Source organism: Nicotiana tabacum, chromosome 3 (genome assembly GCF_000715075.1).
Source record: "Nicotiana tabacum cultivar K326 chromosome 3, ASM71507v2, whole genome shotgun sequence".
NCBI classification, from domain to species: domain Eukaryota; kingdom Viridiplantae; phylum Streptophyta; class Magnoliopsida; order Solanales; family Solanaceae; genus Nicotiana; species Nicotiana tabacum.
In genome coordinates this window covers 213,016,353-213,041,014 of record NC_134082.1, presented here as the reverse complement: position 1 = coordinate 213,041,014, position 24,662 = coordinate 213,016,353, and the positions used below count along the sequence as shown (strand labels likewise).

The 24,662-nt window shown below is 35.7% G+C and overlaps 1 protein-coding gene across 1 annotated transcript; it reads right to left on the bottom strand.

Annotated features, from left to right (window-relative positions):
* Nucleotides 1–9,764: 9,764 nt before the first annotated feature.
* On the bottom strand, nt 9,765–15,428 carry LOC107790175 (lysine histidine transporter 1-like). Its single transcript, XM_016612076.2, has 8 exons — nt 15,160–15,428; nt 12,831–12,988; nt 11,755–12,159; nt 11,108–11,501; nt 10,922–11,027; nt 10,744–10,835; nt 10,241–10,309; nt 9,765–10,138 (listed from the first exon to the last, which is right to left on the bottom strand). Exons 1-8 carry the CDS (start codon nt 15,202–15,204, stop codon nt 10,040–10,042), a joined length of 1,368 nt encoding a protein of 455 aa, XP_016467562.1. The 5' UTR covers nt 15,205–15,428; the 3' UTR covers nt 9,765–10,039.
* Nucleotides 15,429–24,662: the final 9,234 nt, after the last annotated feature.

Genomic DNA, 24,662 nt, shown 5'->3' with positions numbered 1-24,662 from the left:
AAACAGGGAGCAACCAATAATAACAATAACAAAAGAGAAAAAAATAAAGACACAATGTGTAACGACTATGTTGCATATCCTTGATAATAATTTCATTACTTGAATATTTTATTTGAATGATTGAGATAAGAATGGGGAACTTTTGAGGCAATTTAACATGAGTAGTTCATTTGGATATTCCTTTTTGTAAAAAGAAGAAACATCTTAACTTATAAGCTCAAAATCAAAAATCCAAAATATACAAACCGATTAATCCAAAATCGAACTTATAAAATCCGATCCAATCCGAGCTTAATTGGATTGGATTTGGATTATCATTTCTTCAATCCGAAAACCGAAAATCCAAACCGAAATTTTCATATTTAATCTGAACAGCCGAATGCTCACCCCTAAATTGTGCTTTTTTTCCCCACTTCTTTTCACTTACTTATATATGCGTATAATTGTGTATAACCAGTGTATAATCTATGAATATCGGCTATGAAAGTAAACAGTAAATTCAGCCGACTACTTGTATAAAGATGACAAATAACCACCTACCGACCACTTAAACTAATAAAATGAAGTATATGTATAATGTATATATAATATGTGTAACTGTGTATACTCAATGTATAATTTATATATACTAACTAAGAAAAGTAAATAGTGAATTCAAATGACTATTCGTGTAAAATCTCAAAAAATATGTTATTTGATGGACATAACAGATATTTTTATCTGTACGTGTGTTTACACCTATAATTACATAATTGAACTTAAGAATCAACAAGTCATAAAAATGCACGTTAACGGCGGACAAGTAAATAAATGAAAACCCACGCACTTACGCAAATGGAGAATGTATGTTGTATTCAGTGGCGTAGTCACGGGTGGTCAGTTGAACTTATTTATAAAAATTTATAATGCGTATATAAATATAACGGCATTTTTCTACACACACACACACACACACAATATATATATATATATATATATATATATATATATATATATATATAATATCTTGAACATGTGGTCAAGGAATTTCTGCATTGCACCGGCATGTATTTGTTAGGACCGAAAAAATCAGGTGTCATGAGAAAGATAGCAAAGCAAACCTTGAACGACGATAAGTCTGATAACAAAAGAGAAATCTACCAAAAGAGACACAAATATTTAACGTGGTTCGGTCAACTGACCTACGTCCACAGTGGAGATGAGCAATCCACTATATAAAAAGAGAATACAAAATATCGAGAGAACAACCTCACGAAGAGGCAAACACAAGTGACACACTAACACTTGTCCCGTAAAGTTCTCCCCTAAATACGACTCTCAAACCCCATATGGCTACATTGTGGATGCTACTGAATGAGAAGGATGGATCTTCAATTTATTGAACTCCAAACCTTTTCCTACAGGAAAAAGGACTAGCCAAATATGGGAGATTTGTAATTTCTTTCTACAAGAAGGAAAATCTAATTAAGGTAAACATGTTGCTCTTTCCTTCAACAAACAGGAAAACCAACTATGGTAAAAAAATTATGGCAAACACCTAACAATTCTCCCCCTTGGCCTGAATTTTCTAACAAAATAAACTTGATCCACCTTCTTCACATAGCCTTCAACATGTCGCATCTCTAAATCTCCACCATGATGTTTGTCTGAGCGTGCGTAGCACACCGGTCAAATTTCTCAGACAAATATCACGATTATCGTCAAATATGATGCGGCTAGAACTGAACCCGCCAAGATGAACTTGTCTTGAACCTCACCCTGATACCACTTGTTAGGACCGAAAAAATCAGGTGTCATGCGAAAGATAGCAAAACAAACCTTGAACGACGATAAGTCCTATAACAAAAGAGAAATCTGCCAAGAGAGACACAAACATTTAACGTGCTTCGGTCAACTGACCTACGTCCACGGTGGAGATGAGCAATCCACTATATAAAAAGAGAATACAAAATATCGAGAAAACAACCTCACGAAGAGGCAAACACAAGTGACATACTAACACTTGTCCCGTAAAGTTCTCCCCCTAAATACGACTCTCAAACTCCATATGGCTACATTGTGGATGCTACTGAATGAAAAAGACGGATCTTCAATTTATAGAATTCCAAACCTTTTCTTACAAGAAAAAGGACTAGCCAAACATGGAAGATTTATAATTTCCTTCTACAAGAAGGAAAACCCAATTAAGGTAAACATGTTGCCATTTCCTTCAACAAACAGGAAAACCAACTATGGTAAGAAAATTAAGGCAAACACCTAATAGTATTCATATCTTATTATGTTGGATTCATTTCAAATGACCCTAAATAAGTTGAAACCCGAGTCAACTACTTAAATGGTCACTCAACTATCTCAAATTATCTCCTAAAGTCACTTTTCTTTCGTTTGTAACAACATAGTCACTGAACTATGTCTATTGCATTCAGAAGGTCACTCAACTAGATTTTGCAAATTTTCAATTGCCAAATACTTATTTTTACCCTCTAAATTATAAACATTTACCTTCTTTTTTATTTTTTTAAAACTTTTTAATATTAACGATAAAAATTCAAAAATTTATTTACACAATTCAAAATGAAAGAAAATAAAGATTGTAAAATATATATTTCATACACGTAATATAAAAATAATTATTTAAATAAAGATATTTTTATAGTATAAATTATATATTCTTGAAAATTATGTTCAAATATATTATTATGTTTCTTCTAACTTTCCAACGACACAAAGTTATGTCACCGAAAAATAGAGAAACTATCTGTATAGGTAAGATATGCTATGTTAAGTCGTGCATGGAATATATATAATATAATTGAGAATAATTTTCAAAATATATAATGTATATTATAAAAATACCTTTATTTAAATAATTATTTTTATATTACGTGCATGGAATATATATTTTACAACCTTTATTTTATTTCATTCTAAATTGTCTAAATAAATTTTTAAATTTTTGTTGTTAATACTAAAATTATTATTACTAACAAATTATTCTAATTATTTTTTTTACTATGCTCATTATTTTTTTAATCCAGCATTATATATGCTTAAATACTTTTTTTAATTTATAAATAATATTTATTTATTGTATAGGTAAGTCCATAATGTAAATTTAAAAGGGAAAGTCGTAATATTAAAAAGTTTAAAAAAATAAAAAGAAGATAAATGTCTATAATTTAGAGGGTAAAATAGGTATTTGATAATCCAAAATTTGAAAAATCTAGTTGAGTGACCTTCTGAGTGCAATAGGCATAGTTCAGTGACTTTGTTGTGACAAACGAAAGAAAAGTGACTTTAGGAGATAATCCATATATATATATATATATATATATATATATATATATATATATATATATATATATATATATATATATATATATATATATAAGTTGGAATACAAAAAGTGAGGTGACACCTCTCCTAAGCCAACATTCTTATTTATCTATTTTCTCAGATTTTCACAATATTTTTCCTTTTTTTCCCTTTTTCTATTTAATTACCTGTAAGTATTTAAAGGCTAGGCAGAAAGTTTAAGTTACAGAATTTAATTTACATTCACACCTTTTAGAGTAAAATCTTTTCCCCTAAATTCTATCAGTTACACAATTACGCAAATACAATTTCTCCAAATTCTTTCAGTTACAACTTCAATCGTCACTTCATTCCAGAATTTGAAAGGTGTCTTCACCCTTACATTTAATACCACTATATGAACAGAATACTACTATATAAACAGAACACCACTAATGCATTCACAATCTCACTTTTTCATATCCAAATACAAACCTTGCCCGATGTGGATTAGCATAAATCCCAGATGGAAAGATGAATGAAGGCAAGAGACAACATTATTACTATTACTACAACAACAACAACAACAACAACAACAACAACATACCCTGTAAAATCCCACTAGTAGGGTCTGGGGAGGGTAGGATGTACGCAGACCTTACCCCTACCCCGGAAGGGTAGAGAGGCTGTTTCCGAGAGATCCTCGGCTCAACATAAGAGATAATAATTTTAGAAAAGAAACGAAAGAAGAGATAGGTAACAACAAAAGAAGCAAGAGAAGTGATAATAATATCTTAAAATAGACCAAATAAGTGAAAGAGAGTGCAATAATATAATCATATGCAAAATAACAAAATGGTGTGAACATAACATATACTGCTACCAGACATAGGCAAAACTCTATCAGACTACCCGGTACAAAGAGGGAAAAACTATGAACTACCCCCTAGCCTACAACCCTAATGCTCGACCTCCACGCTTTCTTATCAAGAGCCATGTCCTCGGAAATCTCGAGTCGCGCCATGTCTTGCCTGATCACCTCGCCCCAATTCTTCTTAGGCCGCCCTCTACCTCTTCTCGTACCTGCCAAAACTAACCACTCGCACATCCTAACCGGGGAATCTATGGTTCTCCTCTGCACGTGTCCAAACCACCTAAGCCTCACTTCCCGCATCTTGCCGTCCATGGGAGCAACGCCCAGCTTCTTCCTTATAACTTCATTCCTTATCTTATCCAGTTTAGTATGCCCGCACAACCATCTCAACATCCTCATCTCGGCTACTTTCATCTTCTGGATATGTGAATTCTTAACTGGCCAACACTCAGCCCCATATAACATAACCAGCCTAACCACTGCTCTGTAGAACTTACCTTTGAGTTTTAATGGTACCCTCTTGTCACACAGGACTCCAGATGCTAACCGCCATTTCATCCACCCCACCCTAATGCGGTGCGTGACATCCCCGTCGATCTCCCCATCTCTCTAGATAATAGACCCTAGGTACTTGAAACTTTCTCTCTTGGGGATGACTTGTGAGTCGAGCCTCACCACCCCGTCCGCTTCCCCCGACACACCACTAAACTTACACTCCAGATATTCCGTCTTGGTCCTACTCAACTTGAAACCTTTGGACTCCAGAGCCTGCATCCACACCTTCAATCTCTCACTAACACCGCTATGCGACTCATCGATCAAAACTGTATCATCAGCGAACAACATACACCATGGCACCTCCCCTTGAATATGGTGTGTCAAGGCATCCATCGTTAGAGCAAATAAGAAAGGGCTAAGCGCAGATCCTTGGTGCAACCCCATAATTACCGGAAAAAGCTCGGTGTCACCTCCCGCAGTCTTGACCTAAGTCTTAGCTCTATCATACATATCCTTTATCGATTCAATGTATGCTACCGACACCCCTTTCACTTCCAGGCATCGCTAAAGTACGTCCCCAGGGATCCTGTCATACGCCTTTTCTAGGTCAATAAACACCATGTGCAAATCCCTTTTCCTCTTCCTATATTGTTCCACCAACCTCCTTATCAGGTGGATAGCTTCAGTAGTAGAACGTCCCGGCATGAATCCGAACTGATTTTCAGAAATAGATACCGCCCTCCTCACCCTCTCTTCCACCACCCTCTCCCAAACTTTGATGGTATGACTTAACAACTTGATGCCCCTATGATTGTTACAATTCTGGATATCACCTTTGTTCTTAAACAACGGAATCATCAAACTACATCTCCACTCATCTGGCATCCTTTTCGTCTTAAAAATAACATTAAACAACCCAGTCAGCCATTCTAAGCCCGCTCTACCCACATACCTCCAAAATTCTACTGGAATCTCGTCTGGTCCTGTTGCTTTGCCCCGACTCATCTTACCCATAGCTTTCACTACCTTCTCAACCTTGATATGCCTACAGTATCCAAAGTCATGGTGACTCTCGGAGTGTCCCAACTCCCCTAGCACGATGCTACTGCTCCCCTCTTCATTCAAAAGTTTATGAATGTACGTCTGCCATCTATGCTTAATCTGGGAGTCTTCCGTCAATACTCTGCCTTCCTCGTCTTTGATGCACCTCACTTGATCCAGGTCACGAGCCTTCCTCTCTCTCGCTTTAGCCAGCGAAAATAGCTTCTTGTCCCCACCTTTGCCCCTCAGTTCCTCATACAAACGATCAAATGCAACAGTCTTAGCATCTGTGACCGCTAATTTTGCCTCTTTCCTAGCTTCCTTATACCTCACTCTGTTTGTTCTCCTCCGCTCCTCATCGGTACTCTCCACTAACGCAAGGTACGCCAGTTTTTTTGCTTCCACTTTATGTTGGACCACATCATTCCACCACCAGTCGCCTCGATGCCCGCCATAGTAGCCCTTCGATACCCCTAACACCTCTCTTGCCGCCTCCCTAATACAGTTCGCCGTCGCCGTCCACATAGCGCTAGCATCCCTACTACTCTTTCAGTTACCCATAGCCAACAACCGCCCCTCCAACTCATGCGCATTATCCTTAGCCAAAGCACCCCACCTGATCCTCGGTTGACCCCGTACAAACCTCTTTTTCTTCTTTATCATGATACCAACATCCATCACCAGGAGCCTATGTTGAGTCGCGAGGGTCTTACTCGGGATCACCTTACAATCCTCGCATACCCCACTATCACACCTCCTGAGGAGGATATAATCAATATGGGTCTTTGCCACCATACTCCGGAAGGTAACCAAATGCTCCTCCCTCTTCGGGAAACTAGAGTTCGCAATCACCAACTCAAAAGCCCTAGCGAAATCCAATAGAGAAGTACCACCTACGTTCCTATCCCCAAAGCCGAAGCCACCGTGCACCTCGCCATAACCCCCAGCCGACAACCCAATATGACCATTGAAATCCCCTCATATAAATAACTTCTCCGTTGATGGAATACCCCGCACCACCTCATCTAACCCCTCCCAGAAGCGCCTCTTAACCTCCTCGCCCAAGCCCGCTTGCGGCGTGTACGCGCTAACGGCATTCAGAGTGCTCCCTCTAACTACTAACTTAATCGCCATCAATCTGTCATTCACCCGCCTAACCTCAACCACTGACTCCCTGAGCTCTCTGTCCACCAAAATACCCACTCCATTCTTGCCCTTCACGCGTCCGGAGTACCACAATTTAAACCCGTCTATATTCCTCGCCTTTGATCCTACCCACCTGGTCTCCTGAACATAAGCTATATTGACCTTCCTCTTCTAGAGAAGCTTCGCTAGCTCTATAGACTTATCTGTTAACGTCCCTATATTCCACGATCCAATCATTAACCTACAGGCTCCCTTGTTGCCTTTACCCCCTATGGGCCCCGTCCTACCCCATGACTCGTGCCCTACCCCCCGCCCTACCACCTGCCCATCCCGGCCACCCCGAGGACATGACCCTACTCTGCCATTATAAACTACAACCGCTATTCCTACGGTGGTCTAGACAAAAATACAACTACAAACAAGCATAGGTATAAACTAGAAGGTGACAAATATCCTAAACTACTACAGCAACAGATCAACTTAAGCAAATAGGTGACGGGAGGTACCAATTCCCGCGGATAGAACCTGAACTTTCAACTTGCTATACTCCCGATGCTGTGGGACCCGACGTCCAGCCCTTGGGACTACCAACCAACCTGCCTGCTCTGTTGTGTTTGCTCGTACACCTCCCAACAGAACCGATCTACTGGTTTACTCGTACACCAGATCTGCTGCTGGAACGACTCGCCGGAAAACAATGACGGACCCTGTAAAACACACGAACCCCGACGTCCAACAAAGTGCAACCTGGAAAACACACAAACACACAACGGAACCGAGAAAAAGAGACAAATGCTGGACTGTCACCATCACCACCAGTGACACACAGATCTGCTGCTGGCCCGACTCACCGAAAAACAATGACGAACCCTGTAACAGTGAAGCGACGCCGAGAAAAGGAGAAGGGCAACGAAAATAAAGTATAAAGGAGAATGGGAAGCACAGAGAAGGGGGTTGGGGTTGAAGCCGGAAAAAGGAGCGGCGCCGATGTAGCGTTGCTCACTGGCCTAGTCCCTGCTAGGTTTAAGAAGGGGCAGAAAGAGAGGGGGGAAAATATCCTGATATAAAGGATTTTAATATTAAAAGCATACATGTTGGGACATTTTCGAGTTAAGGCATCAATTTTACTTTGATTATAGGAAGGTTAGTTATGAATAATAATTGCAGACTATGCATATGAGATAAAATTCTGGTCCATCTGTTTGAGAATTTAGACAACACTATTACTATCTTTTCAATAACTCTTCGTCTCTTCCTTCACTCTTCAAGTCATTCAGCACCGGTTATATAGACTTCCGCAGAAGGACATCATATTATGGGGTGAAACAAGAAGAAGAAGAAGAAGAAGGAAGTAGGGGTCAGAATTGTTGTAAAAGTTTAGGCTTTAAACCACAGTAAATTTGAGATATTTTGCTGCATGAACTCTTATGTGAATGCAGTTTTTTTCTTTTGTCCTCTCCTTTTATAGGATAGTTGAGTGATCATTTGAGTAATGGACTCATTAAAACCCGTGTCTATAATTTGAATCGTTCAAATTTTGAATTCCCTTTAAAATCCAAATGTATCCATCCAAACGGATCGCATTGGCATTTGGAACTTGATGTACAAAATATACAGAGCATGTTGTTGTCCCCTGATTTCTTTCTGCATTTGGACAATTGGACTGCTTGCTTATGTATAGTGCTTGCTTAGACATAGGATCTAAGGTTGAAGCACCATAAAACTTATTCATACCTGGTGTTTACATTAATCCAATAAATATATGATATATGTTTTTACAATCATAATCATTGATAAATCATGATTAATTCATATACATTTTCACTTTAATTTAGCACTTACTATAGTAAATTAGCATAAATTGGTATAAACATCCGATGCGTGTAAGTTTTTGCCTCCCTTTGACCACTTCAATCAATGTAATTGGATATCTTTAACTAGATATAGATTTGGCGTTGACAAGTTCTATCCTAAGAGTCCCCTACCGTCCCTGGTTTCTGTTTCTTACGTAGGGGAATGGGCTTGAAGTCTAAGTTCTTTTATTCTTGGCATTTATTAATCAAGAAAGACACGCAGCATCCATTAGTCAAGCCTGAATTTTTTGACTTGTTGAGTAGCTTATAGCAGAAATGGGGAGGAGGGGAACCCTTATATTTTCAGTCTAACTAGTTTGAGATTGAGACATAATTATTGTATTATTTGGGCCAATAATTCGCTATATGCAACCGTTTAATGTCGGAGCAAGTTAACAAGTGTTTTTGGCGAGAAATTCAAAAATAGTCAGATTTACAAGTGGTCATTCAAAAATAGTCACAGTTTCAAAAGTAATCGAAATTTAGCCACTTTTCATGTAAAGAAAAATCTGAATGAAAACACTATTCAAAATTAGGAAAATACTCCAACATAATATACTGGAGTTCCAGCATAAGTATACCGGATCTCCAGTATATTATTGTTGGAACTCCAGTATATTATACCGGAGTTCCAGCATAATATACTGGACTTCTAGTATAATATACCGATCCAGCATAATACGCTGGAAATTCTTACACAGGTGCTCCAATCTCCAGTGTATTATGCTGGAAACTTTTCGTGTGTTGGAGTTCCAGCATAATATGCTGGAAGTTCATACACAGGTGCACCGATCTCCAGTATATTATGCAGGAACTTTTTGTATTGCAGCAAAATAGTGGCTATTTTTCAATGACTTTGCAAATGTTGACTATTTTTAATGACCAATCCGAAAACTATCTAGCCCGTGCTATTTTTACGTGAATTTGTAACATGAACTCTCACAACAAAATTACCATGCTTTACAACCAAATTGGTAAATCTTGGCTTAAAAGACTAAAGATTGAATCCAAAGTCTAGAATGCCTACGATATCTTAGATGGTTTATCAGAAACAAAGAGAGAAATTGAGACATCCAAAGATGCCATTTTGACAATGATTTCGATGTCAATATGATATTAATCATAATTTTACACATGAAGAAAACCTATACTGTAAAAAGTTATAAGCCAAAACACACCAAGGCAGTATCTAGCCAGAAATTTCTGTGCGATAAAACATATTCCATTTCTATATAAGAATTTTAATCAGTTTCCTCTCGTTTTCGGCATAATCGTCGCCATTTTTTTGGACTTGAATATTGATACAAACTTCTCCTTACCAAGAAAGAGATCTCTAATTGTAAAATTTGTAGGTCTTGGCTTGTACTATGATAGATCTCAAACCACCAATTGGTGCTAAAACCATCAATAAAACTCCAAAAATTATGCAAATCTGTCATAAAAAGAACATATTAATCGTCATTTTCAAGTGTATAAAAAGGCAAAAAAACAAAATTGAAACTACCAACGGCAGATTAACTAAGTTGCACTTTACCCAATTAGTAATCCAAGAGAGACTCCATCTCCTTGGCTTGTAGATTGCAAGCCACATGATGCAAGGAAGCTGAAGAAACAAAAAACAAAGTTTCCCAATAAGACGTCTGAAATCTACACTACAAAGAAGACGACGACAACAACAATAACAATAACAACAACAACGCAGTATAATCTCACTAGTGAGGTCTGGGGAGGGTAGACTGTACGCAGATCTTACCCCTATCTTCAAGAAGGCAGAGAGGCTTTTTTCGGTAGACTCTTGGATCAGAAAAGATAAAAGAAGGACAACGACAAGCATATCAATTGAAGAAACGGAGCAAAAATACAAAACTAACAGTAGATACGATAATCAGAAAGCCGAGATGACAACAACAACAAGTACTAACAGAAGTCAAGGAATACGACAATACACAGAGAGGACAACGCTCACCTATACTAACCCTTTACATTTATTTTCAACACTACAAGGAGATTGGAAAAGATCTTTTGTAAATCACTTACAAAATAAGTTGTTGGAGCAAAAGCAAATCCTCCAAAGAATCCAAGAAGTCCCCCAAAGAAAGGGAAGGTGATTCCAACAAACATTGTGAAAGCTGCAATAAGTCCAAAGGCACTAATATAAGGTTTCTAAATTCTAAGTACTTCAAATTTTTATAGTAAATGAAGGCAAGTAACATACCAACATAAATATTTCTGGTAACAAATCTCAAGTACCAAGTAGGCCTGAACCTAAGTTTCTTAACAAGCACAGTCTCGATCATGTCAAACACTGGCATTGCGTAGATCTACAAAATCATAAGGTAAAATTATACGCGCTGTTTAAACATAACTGAAACTTTCCAATTTAGATCAGAACATTGTATACCTGATAGCTCCCAATAACATGGACGACGACAAACATGTTAGCCATGACAATGAGCCAAGTAGGTTTCTCCAAAGACACGAGAATATTGTCTGATACTGAATTCCCAAACATCCAATAGCCAATAAATGCGACAGGGAAGTAACACAGAGCCACAACTATGTAAGCAACAACAACTCCTCTCCACATAGGTATTTTCGAAGGTTTTTCAGGTGTTGAAGGGATTGTTGCTTGAATCTCCAAAACCACGTTATGACCCGCATATGCAAAAGCCACTTCTCCCAATCCACTCAGAAAGTTGAAAACAGTTCCTGACGTGCTGTGAGCCTTGTACCCGTAATCTACATCCGATTGTACACCCTTCTTTACTGATGCCCCCCAAGCGATTGTAGAATAACTTCATTGTCCGACATTAAAAAAAAACATGTTAGTAAAATATCGATATTTAAAGAAGTGAACAAATAAGCAAATTTCTAACTTATTTTCGTAGCTTTTATGAAGGGAATTTTGCCTATTGTTTAAGTCGCATCTCATCTTAGAGAAAGTCAGGGGTTCACTGTTTACTCTTTCTAATTGGTATAGATAGAATATACGCAAAGTATACATATATTATACATGATCGAGGGAGGAAAAGGAAACAATAAGCATACCTTAGGGACATTACTGCGGCAGCCAAAGAGACACCAGATATGGAATTGAAATTGGGAAGATGGGAAAGCACAAAATGAACAGAGGCAAAGATCATAATGAAGTAGGAAAGTTTAATATCTTTGGTGCAATGGATATTGTCTTCGTTTTTTTTGCAAACCAATTCGTGGACCTTCATTAGTGATCTTCCTCCAGTTACCATATAAACAATGTCAACACCAACTTCAACAATTAACTGCTGTGGCACAACAATCCATAGGCCAAGTTTTTCTCCAAAAGCATGTTGCCCTAATTCATGATATCTATCGAAACGTTTCCCTGGAACCATTTCATGCATTTCAACCATTTGCCATAGTGTATACAAAGTAACAATCCAAGATACTACCATCACTGTGACACCGGGTCCCCTGAAATTACAATATTGTCAGTGTATATTACTTAAATTCATTGCTGATATCGTCCAACAATAGTGTCTTGATAATCTTTAAACGACAAAGTGCCAAATATACTCCTATACTATGAGAAAATGTTTAAATATATCCTTTATTATACTTTGAGTCCAAATATACCCCTGTCGTAATACTATTGGTTCAAATATACCACTTCTTTTGTTAAGTTTGTCCAATCTGGACATCTAATCCTACATGGCACTGATATTTGATAAGGTAAATGTCACATGGTATGCCACCTCAACGTCCCTAATCCATATATAAAAGACTAAAATTTGAAATACAATATTTTCATGGTAGCGGTAATGGTGGCAATAGTGACGAAGGGGAAGAAAATTTTAATGGCGGAAAAAGATAGAAGGGAGGAATAAAATGGGTTAGGGGCGTTGAGGTGGCAAGCCATGTGACATCCACCTCATCAAATATCAGTGCCACGTAGCATTGGATGTCCACTTTGGACAAATTTAAGGAAAAGGGGTATATTTGAACCAATAGTATAACGAAAGGAGTGTATATGAACTCAAAGTATAACAAGATGGTACATTTAAATCTTTTCTAATAGTACAGGAGTATAATTGACCCTTTTCCGATCTTTAAATGATAAAAATGGCAAAAAGAGAGAATTGTACCATCCAAGCTCTGACATGGCATAAGGAAGACTGAGAACACCAGCACCAACCATAGCAGTAACATTGTGAAATGCTGAATACCACCATTTTGCATTCCTAGAAGAAGTAATGGGAAGCCACGCATCGATTGCCTTCTCTTCTGCAGTTCTTGTATCAACCTGTCATTTGATTATACAGTCAGACCTCACTGTAACAGCATTTTTATATAATAGCTATTCACTATAAAAGCAAAGTTTTTTTGGAATCGATTTTTACATTATGTTATAATATATATTCTCTATAACAACATTTCACTATAGCAGCCAACAAATATTGGAACAAACGATACTGTTATAGAGAGGTTTGATTGTAGTTCCAATTCTAGGTTGAATTTTACAAAGATTTGAATATAAAGTTGAAGACGGTAAACACAGTACAGTAGCAGACCAAAAAATATAGTAAAAATTATGGCAAGTAATTTACTACAATCGGTTAATTACACTTGTGTATCAAATTTTTTTACAGTGTCGGTGTATATAATTTAAGTCCGAAAAGTAATTGCTTTAAACAATAAAATGTAATGAGAAAGAAACTTCCCAAGACTTCATAGGTATGTAGTCTGCAGAGCCACTCAAAGGATATTTTCGTGATATTCAAACCTAAGTAACAGATAACTTTGTTTCAGTTTTTACTATTTCATTTTTCATAACCATTTTTTTCAGCTAATTAAAAAAATTTAAAATTTTCTTCTGATTGTTGCAAATGGATTCAGATGCAAAGTAACGTGAAATTTGGCTTAAAATACTGGAAAAAGACAAAAGGATTTTAAAGGGTATTATCATTTTTGGCCCGCGCCAGAAACTATTTATATCTGGCAGTCGAAAAAGTATATAAAATTTGTATAACTTTTATATATAGCATACAGAATGTGCGTGTATATATATATATATATACAAAAAAATATACAAATTTTATATAATTTTTTAGACTATTATTTTTACAGCGGCTACACAGTATCATTTTTCCGATTTTAAATACATAATCCATGTGACCCACTAGTAATAAACTAATATTGCTTCTTATTAGCAGATTGTATAGTATAGAAAGTCAACTGAAAGGTTGAAATGATTTGCTCATGGCACGTCTCTACCCAATTTGCCGTGTATTTAACGTCGTTATTCATTAATATTTTTTTTTGAAGTACCCTACTCATCTAACGTGATGTACACACATGCAACGTCAACCATTTAACACATAGCTTAAACTTAATTTAAAGATGGAAATTAAACCACTATATTTAAGAAAAATAGAAATAATATAAGTTTGACTGGTTCAAGATTGATTCTAGACCACAAAACAAACAAGAAAAAGGTAGGAAAGTTCACATTTTTCTCATTAACCAAAGCTTCAATATTGTTTCGTAAACCGAAAAGAGAAAAAGCTGGAAACAATAAATGAACACAGAAATGAGAGACAGTTTTACTTCAAGATCTAAAAAATTCAACCAAGCTTTTCATATATTTAGCAAATCTCAAACAATATTTATGTAAATTCTTGATATCCACATCATATAAAGTTTTTATATACTTCCTCTGTTTTCAGATGACACATTTCGCTTATCGAGAGTTAATTTGACTAAATTTTGAAGCTAAATTAAATTAATTCAACTTAGTATTTTAAAATTAAAATTTAGATATTCAAAACTATACGAAAAGTGCTATAAGTTGCAACTTTTCTCATGTTAATATGATAACGAAATATATTTTAAAATATGAGTCAAACTTCATACAGTTTGAATCTCGATAAGCAAAATGTCTTATCTAAATCGAAACGGAGGGAGTAACATGTTTTACACTATCAAATAGACTAAATAATAGTATATAACTACGTGTAACTCGATCATGTCCAAAATGTAGGAAGAATAATCAAAAATAAGGAAAGCTAACAGGCAAAATATACTTGGTATTGTAAAAATTCCTTATACACTGAGACCTCTTTATAATAATATCGTTATATAACACTTTTTCACTATAAAAACTAAGTTTTCTCGAAATCACATTTCATGATCTGTTATAATATATATTTTCTATAGCAGCAATTCGTTATAATATCCAAAAATATAACAAACGAGCTTGTTATAGAAAGGTTAATTTGACTGTACTATCAATGTATATATGTTAGATTCGTACATATTTGCAGAGACAACAACAACAAACCAGTAAAATCTCACTAATGGGGTCTGAAGAAGGTAGTGTGTACGCAGACCTTAACCCTACCCCAAAGGAATAGAGATACTGTTTCCGAAAGATCCTCGGCTCAAGAAAAGAAAAGGACAAAGAGAGAGACTTACCTTGTCATTGTTGTAGTTGGGATCTGAAGGAGCTTGAGTTCCCATGGCTACAGGTTATGGACTTGTGCTTATAGATATTAAACTTCCCAATAATTTAAAAAGAGAAGAAGCCAAGGAGACGAAGAAGATAGAAAACTGAAGACTATATAGAATGAAAAATGGAACACTAAGAAAAATATCGAAGCTTTGTGTCTTATATAAACAAAACTACATATACTCTTAGCTGTGAAAATTATTTAGAATTCTCAGTCGTTAGCTGGTTTCGTAGTATTTAAAATGGGAAAAAAAACCCAGAGAGGACCTACTATATATAAATTAACAAGTAGAGATTGAAGGTGACGTTTTTATTTGACTTTGAATTTTAAAAAAAAAATACTAATAGTCGTTAACGAAGACGATGAATTTGATACTACTATATATTACAAGTTGCCATCAGTCTCTTTGCTATTTGTTTATACTCATACTAATAATTATTTTGACTCAAGAGTTATTTTCTGATTAGCTGTATATAAGTCTTCTAGGAAAATTCCACGAATTTTGCATTACTCATTTTATTCTCCGGCCTGCAATAGTTTGTTCAAAGTTGCATCATATAATGTTTTTATGTTACAAAAAATATAGGCATACTAACTGAATTAATTATTGCCTTTTAAATAAACAAGTGATTCCGTGATAATGAAGGAGAAATTCCTGCGTTCATACTCAATTTAATAAATAACAGAGATATACAAAACAAGCCTAAAAATTCAGTTTTGATATTTTTAAAGTCAAATCAACATTTAAAATAGACCAAAACGCAAAGAAAATAGACAATATATTTTAAAAAACAATATATATATGTAATTTTCTAAACCTCTAACAACAACAATAGACCCAGTATAACTCACAAGTGGGTTCTGGAGAGGTAGTATGTATGCAAACCTTAATTACCCCTTACCTTCAACAAGGCAGAGAGACTGTTTCCGGAAGACCCTCGGCATAGGAAAACTAAAAATAAGGGCAGCAACAAGCACACCAATTAGAAAACCAAAGCAAAAATACAAAGATACAAAACTAAAACTGAGTATTGTAATCAGAAGGCCGGAACGAAAGCAACGACAAGTAAACACAGAAGTCAAGAAATATGAAAATATATAAATAACACTAACTCATGTACTAAAGCCATTGTTACAGAGAAGGACAACGCTATGCGACCTATCCTAACCCTTTGTCTTGATTCTCAACCTCCACACATTCTTATCTATGGTCGTGTCCTCAGTGAGCTGGAGCAACGACATACCTTGTCTAATCACCTCTCCCCAATACTTCTACTTTTCTAAGTCTCCAATTTCTTAATTATAAAACAACATATTATATAGTTATAATCAATTAATTAAAAGAAAAATGCGCACATATATAGAACGTTATTAAGAAATATATAAGCGCATTAACTCCTTTGGATCTTTTTATATTTTGCCTTCGATTATCTACTATAAAAGATATCACATTCTGAAAATGTATTGAAGTATTTTCTCTCTACAAAACTTTCATAGTACCTCTCCTTTTCAATCTTTTACAGTAATGAAGACTTCATTAGAAAATGAAAACTGGAATGTTTTCCAATTAATGTAGTAATTTGTTGGTCACTGAGGCAGACTCGTGACCTTATCTATTGGTCCTCTCATTGATAGTTATTCAAATGAGGAAGATGTCGAAGCTTGAGACTGAAATTGCAGTGCTACTTAATATAGTAATGTATTGTACTCACGTGGCGAAGTCAGGAATTTTTCTAAAGGAGTTCAAATTTAAATTAAATAAAAAAAATCTGATAAAAGATGTTCGATTTATGTTATGTACCTCTAAATTTTGATATTTTACCTTTATACGCAATCTAATTTTTCGACAAAGGTGGTGTAGCTTCGCCCCGGCGTACACCCCAATTCAAAATCTCGTGTTCCTTGTATTTTCTCGCTTAGTCAACCTTAGTTGATGATTTCTAATCAACGTAAGTTTCTTCGTACTTGCCTCTTAAATGTTAATTTTCATTTCCCCCCTTTTTTTTTCTATTTCCTTAACAGTTATTTTGCTAATTTAATCCAGTTAATTCGATGAGGACAAAATAGAGCTGCAGTGGAGTGATAAACTACAAGAAAATCATAAATTTATGACAAAGTATTTTGTGATGGATTTGCGACAATTTTAACTTAGTTGACAAAATTCATCAATTTGAGACGGAGTTGTAACGATTTTATTCTTACGTCACAATTTTCTGGCACTCGAATTTGTGGAGAAATTGTAACTAATTTTCTGTCACAAATATTATTGTTATAGTGTTATAGCTCTATCCTCACCATATACGTATAGAGTTTAATAATGACCCTCACCTCACAAGTAGAAAAACAAGACGTCCTCAAGGTCCCAGGTTCGAGCCTCCCCAGGGCCACTGGAGGCATTGAAAAATGGTCGCGCATCCAGGGCCCTGTGGAATAGTCGGGCCCGCATGCGGGCACCGGACACCACATTTAAAAAAAAAAGACCACGGCATTTACTTCTGTAGAAATCGTACATTTGCGGTTGCATCAATATTATTTTACTTTGTTATTTTGGTTAGTTTAATTTGGTTCAAGCTCTAGTTATATATGTAAGTATTTATGAATCAAGGAAACATTCTGTCAGTTGTTCACCAGTATATTGTTCTACACAAAGTACTACTGCGGAACAAGAGAGTATTACTTTTCAAGTTTTTTCTAGTCCTATGCATTTGGTTGCATGCAAGGACGGAGCTAAAGTAGCTATGGGTTCGTTCCAATTCAATAGTTTTTTTTAGAAAATTCATTAAATATGTATATTAATTTTAAATTTAATAATTACGACGAGCAAGAGTTACATAACTAAGTTCAGAACTCAAAAATTTCAAATTTTGAATTTGCCTATGACTTACATATGTTGTAATTTTGTGGAGACAGAAATCAATTTGCGTACGGTCCAAACAAGAATATTGTTGTTTAATTAAAGCAATGCGCTCTGAGTCTTTTTGGAGCGGCTATTTCTAATTGGGCTACACGATTTTCATTCTTTGTGGTCGTATTCTAACGCGTTTATCTCATTTATTTTTTTCTCATTTTACGGATTTAACCTTCTTCTTGTCTTTCTTCGGAGCACAAAAATTTGTAGATTTGTATCCAGCTTTTCTACAATTATAGCAATTTCGGTTGAACCGCTTCTTGCTTGGGTTGCTTTTCGGTCCAGAGGCATACTTCCTCTTTCTCTTATTTTGAGAAGTATCATCAACAAAATTTGCTCCAATTATTTGTTGAATTTCCACGACCTTTTTTTTTCAGCAGCTTTGTTGTCATCTTCGATTCTCAACCGAATAATGAAATCTTCAAGGGACATCTCCTTGCATTTGTGTTTCAAGTAGTTTTTGAAGTCCTTCCACAAAAAAGACAACTTCTCAATCATCGCTGCAATTTGGAATGCTTCATTGTTGACAAGACCTTCAATGAAAATTTTATTAGTAAAAATAATAAAATTAATACTTTCAACATCAGTATTAATTCGACTTATACCTTTAGCAAAGAGATCGTGAATAATCACTTGCAATTCCTGGACTTGGATAATAACAGACTTGATATCCATCATTTTGTAGTCCAAAAATTTAGCGGCAACGAATTTCTTCAACCCGACATCTTCAATTTTGTATTTTCTTTCAAGCGCAACCCACAGTTCTTTTGACGTCTCCACATTACTATAGACGTTATACAGATCGTCCTCCAGTCCGCTAAGAATGTAATTCTTGCACAGAAAATCAGAAGAGGAACATCTTCCTTAATGAACTTCTATAGACTTAATGTAGTCAAATACAAGAACATCTTCTGCTGCCACAGCTTGAAATCAATCCCGAAAAATTTTTCGGATTTTTCTGCCGGTGCCAATACCGGTGTTGTTCGGCTTGTCGATGCATTAGCAGTTACCATAGGAACAGTCTAGTTCCCGTTGTCATTCGTCATTTCTGTAAAAGAATGACACAACAAATGTTAAAATCATGTAGATTTCAATCTCCAACGGAGTAGAAAACCACAAAGGTTTTAGTCTCCAGAACAATGAATATAACACAAATACAGAAAATAAACTAAATTCCTTAAGTTTGTTGGTAAACTGTATTTGTAAAACAATTTTAGAGAAAATAAAATAACATATAAACATTAATATAAACGAAACAGAAGTTAATCCGAGCTCACTGAATTTACAGTATTTCCTTAAGGAAGTTAACCCCCTCCTAGTACCCAAGGTTGTGGATTATTTCCTCCCAGGATAGAACGAATTACACACTGGTGTAGTGGTACTTCAAACTCCAATGTTTCAGCGAACATAAAGTTCGGTAGAAAATCACACTTACTGTTGCTTTCTTTGAAGTTAAAACAATGCAGAAGAAAGGAGGAGAACTCAGAAAATCGTATGAAAAATCTGAGAGAATGGACTAGTATTTATAGCTAATGTTGAGCTCAAACTGAGGAGGTGCAACTCTTCAGAAGAGTTGTTTATGTAAAATGGCTATAACATAAATACCATAAAATAAATGGCCATTTACGCAATAATAATCCGAGAATTGAAGAGGAACCTTAACGTTTCCGTTACAAAAACGGAAAACGGATAACGATTAATATTCCGCTAGATTTAATATTAATTTTCCGTTTACAAAAAACGAATATTTAATAATATTTCATATATTTAATCCGAAGTCGAAGCCGAAGCCAGGCGACGACGACGGCGCGATGCTTGCCTTCTTCTTAACTCTTTAAGAGCTAAAAGAAGAGCAATTGTATATATACCCATAAAAACCTTTTCCTCTTCCAATATGGGACAATGTCCCATTGTCAAGGGGGAAACTTAAAATTTCACTTAAAAATTTCATTTCCCATTCACCATCTTTTAAGCTTATTTTAGCTTAAAAACCCAACAACATGCACCAATGGTGAAGCTAGAAAATTCAATAAGGGTGTTCAAAATCTATTTTTTAATCAATAATAAGTAATATTTTACCTTATACATAGTATAATTTTTCGACGAAGGGTGTTCAATTAACTATCCTTGGGCCAACATAGCTTCGCCCTTGGTATGCACTTTACCCTCCATCTTTACCCAAACATAAGTATGAAATTTGACTTTTCTCTTGTTATCTAACAACAACAACAACAACAACAACAACCCAGTATAATCCCACTTAGTGGGGTCTAGAGAGGGTAGTGTGTACGCAGACCTTACCCTTACCCTAGGGTAGAGAGACTGTTTTGAAATAGACCTCTGGCATCCTTCCCTCCAAGAACTTCCCACCTTACTCTTGGGGAGACTCGAACTCACAAACCTCTCTTGTCATCTAACTTGAGATCAAATGAAAATATCTCTGAGTTGCCTTATTGGATATACCTTTGGCATTGCTTAGGGAGTAATATTATCTATTTCTGATAGTCAACCTTAACTAAGTTGTTCATCGTATTCACGCCATCTTTTCTCTACATCGTAATTTCCTATTTATTATTGAAGAGCGTTTCCTGTGAAAGATATTAAAAAAAAAAGGTCCAAGCTTACTTCTCCCAAATATTATACAGTAGCTATTGATTAATCATTTTGAAAAAGAAAAGAGATAAATAATAATTTAGTCAAATACTCCTTATTAATTCAATTATGAAATAACTTTATAATGAATATAAGAAAACTTCCATGACGGTATAATTTTATTTTATTTTTTAAAAAAAATTGTATCTCTAACTTTGTATCAATATTGTATATCGGTTAATAATGTTAGGTTTAAATTAATAATATATGCTTGCAATATAATAGTATACTCTACCAGCTTCGCTCTTTTTGTTGAGTTTGACTAAGGATTTTTTAGTGGTAGTCATGACATTTAAATTCAAAGCATATGAATATGAAAATAAACGGCATCCAAATTTAAAAAACAACCATATCGAGTGTACACACGTGACGCCATTAAAGTTGGCATCTAGCTTTCTTTTGCTGTCACCTTCTGATAATTGTGCTCTCGTTGACTTCATTTTTATTTTTATTTTTGTTGAATCATTTATTGACGGAATCTACCCTTAGGCCACCCAGATTCCCTTGAAGCAGGGAAACAAATTTCTATTTTCTCCATTTATTGATGTTATATTATATAATATTGGCATGAGATTAGGTTAAATGGAATACATGCTCAATCAAGATTCATTTGAAACTTAACATGGTCTTCTTGGAATTTGTTTTCCAAAGCTTCAATTTTAAAACGTAACATCACTTTAGTTAGTTTGATCACGTCTGTTTATATTGCTAATTATAATTAAGGACCAACCAAAACTTGAATATAGTGTGAGCATAATCTCAAGGCTGCCGCACACGAAATATTGCGTTGCCTACTTGCAGTGTATAGCTCTTTTTATTGCAATTTTGCTTCCTCACAATTAGGTAGAAATTTTTCCAACTCAACTTCTCAAGTGGAAAGTGAAGAAGAAGTTTGTAGTGGAGCGATAAGTACTTCTCCATCTTTTGATCGGATGTCCCGAATTCGAACGTTGGATGTAAGGTTAGTTTTGTTAGGGAGCGGTTTACCCCAAATATGAAACTTTTCTGCGAGATGCTAAATCAATCAGGCTCAATACGGATACTCGACAACGAATAGAAAAATAAAAAAAAGAAGAAGAAAGGAAGTACTTATGAAACAGAAATGTGGAAAATTACGTGCGTTCATACTTCATAAAGAGCATAGGCAGAATTTTCCAAGAAGTTGTATAAGTAGTGACGTTTGAGTGTGTGGAAATCTTGAATTAGGTTCATCAGTCATCATCTTGAAGTAGTAGTTACTTTTTAGTTTATGTACTACTAATTCTTTATCCCAAATTCGTTGGTCCAATTGGGAGTAATAAAACCATCTAAAAATATTCTTGATGCTTTTTATACTGGTCAAAATAAATCAGTTAAAATTGAAGGGGAAAAAAGTGATAATTGTTAGTTGATACTACTCAACATACTTATCGAAAGTAAAATAAATAAATTGTTTAAGACAAAAAGGGAGCCGACATAACATTTTGCCGAAAAGGCTGTTTGCTCCATTTTGGTTTTGTTATATTAATATTTTTGGTTTAAAAGTCAAAATATCCACTACCTACACAAATGAATTTTGAGTAAAAACTATAGTATTAGTCAGGGTCAAGATAACGTGCTAATTGCAAAATTAACTTTAGACTAGAGTTGTTGTATTTTAAAAGATAGGGACAACAACCCTGCCCAAAAAATACGTCTGTATTGACTTTAATTTGCTACCTTTGGTTAATAACATCTATGTATAGTGATTGCTCATTGTATAGCAATTTCAAGGAATAATACGAAAGAAAGCAATTTGTTTGTATATATTCACCTTTGCTCTCGTCATTCCCATCTTCCTCTATTATATCATTGACAGTTCAGTCAGAGGCGGATGTAGTTAGCAATGGACGGGTTCAACTGAACCCATAATTTTCGATGCGGTGTAAAAATTTATATGTAAAAATTCACTAAAATTGCAAAAATAGTGGATATGAACCCATAACTTTAAAAGTATAATGGGTTCAATGCTAAAAACCTTAAGAGTTGAACCCATATGATTTAAATCCTGGATCCGCCTCTGAGTTCAGTATGACTGTCACATATGACACAATTAATTGTTTTCCTCACATTGGGCATTCTTGGTTTTACTCTTAATGACACAATTAGTTGTTCACGAAAAAAGAAAGAACAAAAATGAAATAAATGCTAGAGAAAAGGACATTGGAAAGGGAAAAGAAATATGAAAAATGTTGTTTGTTGTAGATAAATTCCTTTTTTCTTGTTTTGGTTCCTACTGAGTAGAGGATCTAGAGCATAAACTATAAGTTCACCGGAACTCAACAGTTTTGTATTCAAACTATGTATATGTATTGAGAAATTTACTAAATATTTTTAAATTTTTGAAAATATATTCAATTATTATTCTATTGACTTGGGATGGTGGTAGAAATTCAAAAGTTTCAAATCTTGAATCCGACTTCGGACTCGAGTACTTGGTCGCAGGGGTGGATCTACAACAACAACAACAACAACGATCCAGTATAATCCCACAAGTGGGGTCTGGGGAGGGTAATATGTATGCAGACCTTACCCCTACCCAGAAGGGTAGAGAGGCTGTTTCCAGGAGACCCTCGGCTCAAAAAAGCAACAGGAGCCGATATATTAGTACCATAAAAATGCATAATAAAATAACAGCAATATATAAGAGATATGAAACATAGAATACGAAATACGAAATAGATGGCTGGTATAGTAAAACTAGAAGGTAAAGCCCTGCATCAATAGACGACCAATGACATTCTTAGTCTAACTCCTAACTGGCTAGTCTCACTCTATTGTGCTGTAGAAATATTCACAACTCTCCCCTAACCTACAACCTTAATGCTCGACCTCCATAATTCCCTGTCAAGGGCCATGTCCTTAGTAATCCTAAGTCGCGCCATGTCCTGTCTGATCACCTCTCCCCAATACTTCTTAGGTCGTCCTCTACCTCTCCGCGTGCCCACTACAGCCAGTCGCTCACACCTCCTCACCGGTGCATCAGTGCTCCTCCTCTGAATGTGCCCGAACCATCTGAGTCTTACTTCCCGCATCTTGTCCTCCATGGGGACCACGCCCACCTTCTCTCGAATATCTTCATTCCTAATTTTATCCATCCTTATCCTAATCGCAGGGGCGGATCTAGCATGTAATATACGGGTTCCCGTGAACCCAGTAGTTTTTGTCCAAATAGTGTAAATATGTTCTAAAAATTCATTAAATATCTACAAATATTTAAATGTGAACCCAGTTACTATTGAAAATTTACTCTGAAATCGTTGCAGGAACCCATAAACATTAAATCCTGGATCCGCCTTTGCTTGGTCGTACAAGGGAAGCAGATATTTGTAGTTGCTAACCATTGTGGACTTCTCAAACTTGTTGGTCAGACTGGTTTAATACAAGTCAACTAAGCATCTAGCATGGAACTAGAATTACTGCAACTAGATAAGCTTAGACGCAACTTAGGCCCCTTTTGATTTGTGTTCAGATCTCTGACTTTTCGTTCGCCATTGATTCACTTAGAAAATTTGTCCCCATCTTTCCACTTTTGTTTCTAAATTCTAAATAAAAGTAGTGCTAACACAGAATTTCACCCAATCTGTTCACATTCTATGGAATATTTATAACTTATAAGATAGTCTACAACAATAACAACGACGACGACGACCCAGTATAATCCCACAAGTGGGGTCTGGGGAGGATAATATGTACGCAGACCTTACCCCTACCCCGAAGGGTAGAGAGGCTGTTTCCAGGAGACCCTCGGCTCAAAAAAGCAACAGGAGCCGATATATTAGCACCATAAAAATACGTAATAAAATAACAGCAATATAAGGATATGAAATACAGAATACGAAATACGGAATAGATGACTGGTATAGTAAAACTAGCAGGTAAAGCCCTGC

Coding starts and splice junctions, on each gene's coding strand:
- LOC107790175 (XM_016612076.2), bottom strand. CDS start 15,204: ATGGGAACTCAAGCTCCTTCAGATCCCAACTACAACAATGACAAG. Junction 11,502..11,754: donor GCCGCAGTAATGTCCCTAAG/GTATGCTTATTG, acceptor CGGACAATGAAG/TTATTCTACAATCGCTTGGG. Junction 10,310..10,743: donor TTGCTCCAACAACTTATTTT/GTAAGTGATTTA, acceptor TTGTTTCTTCAG/CTTCCTTGCATCATGTGGCT.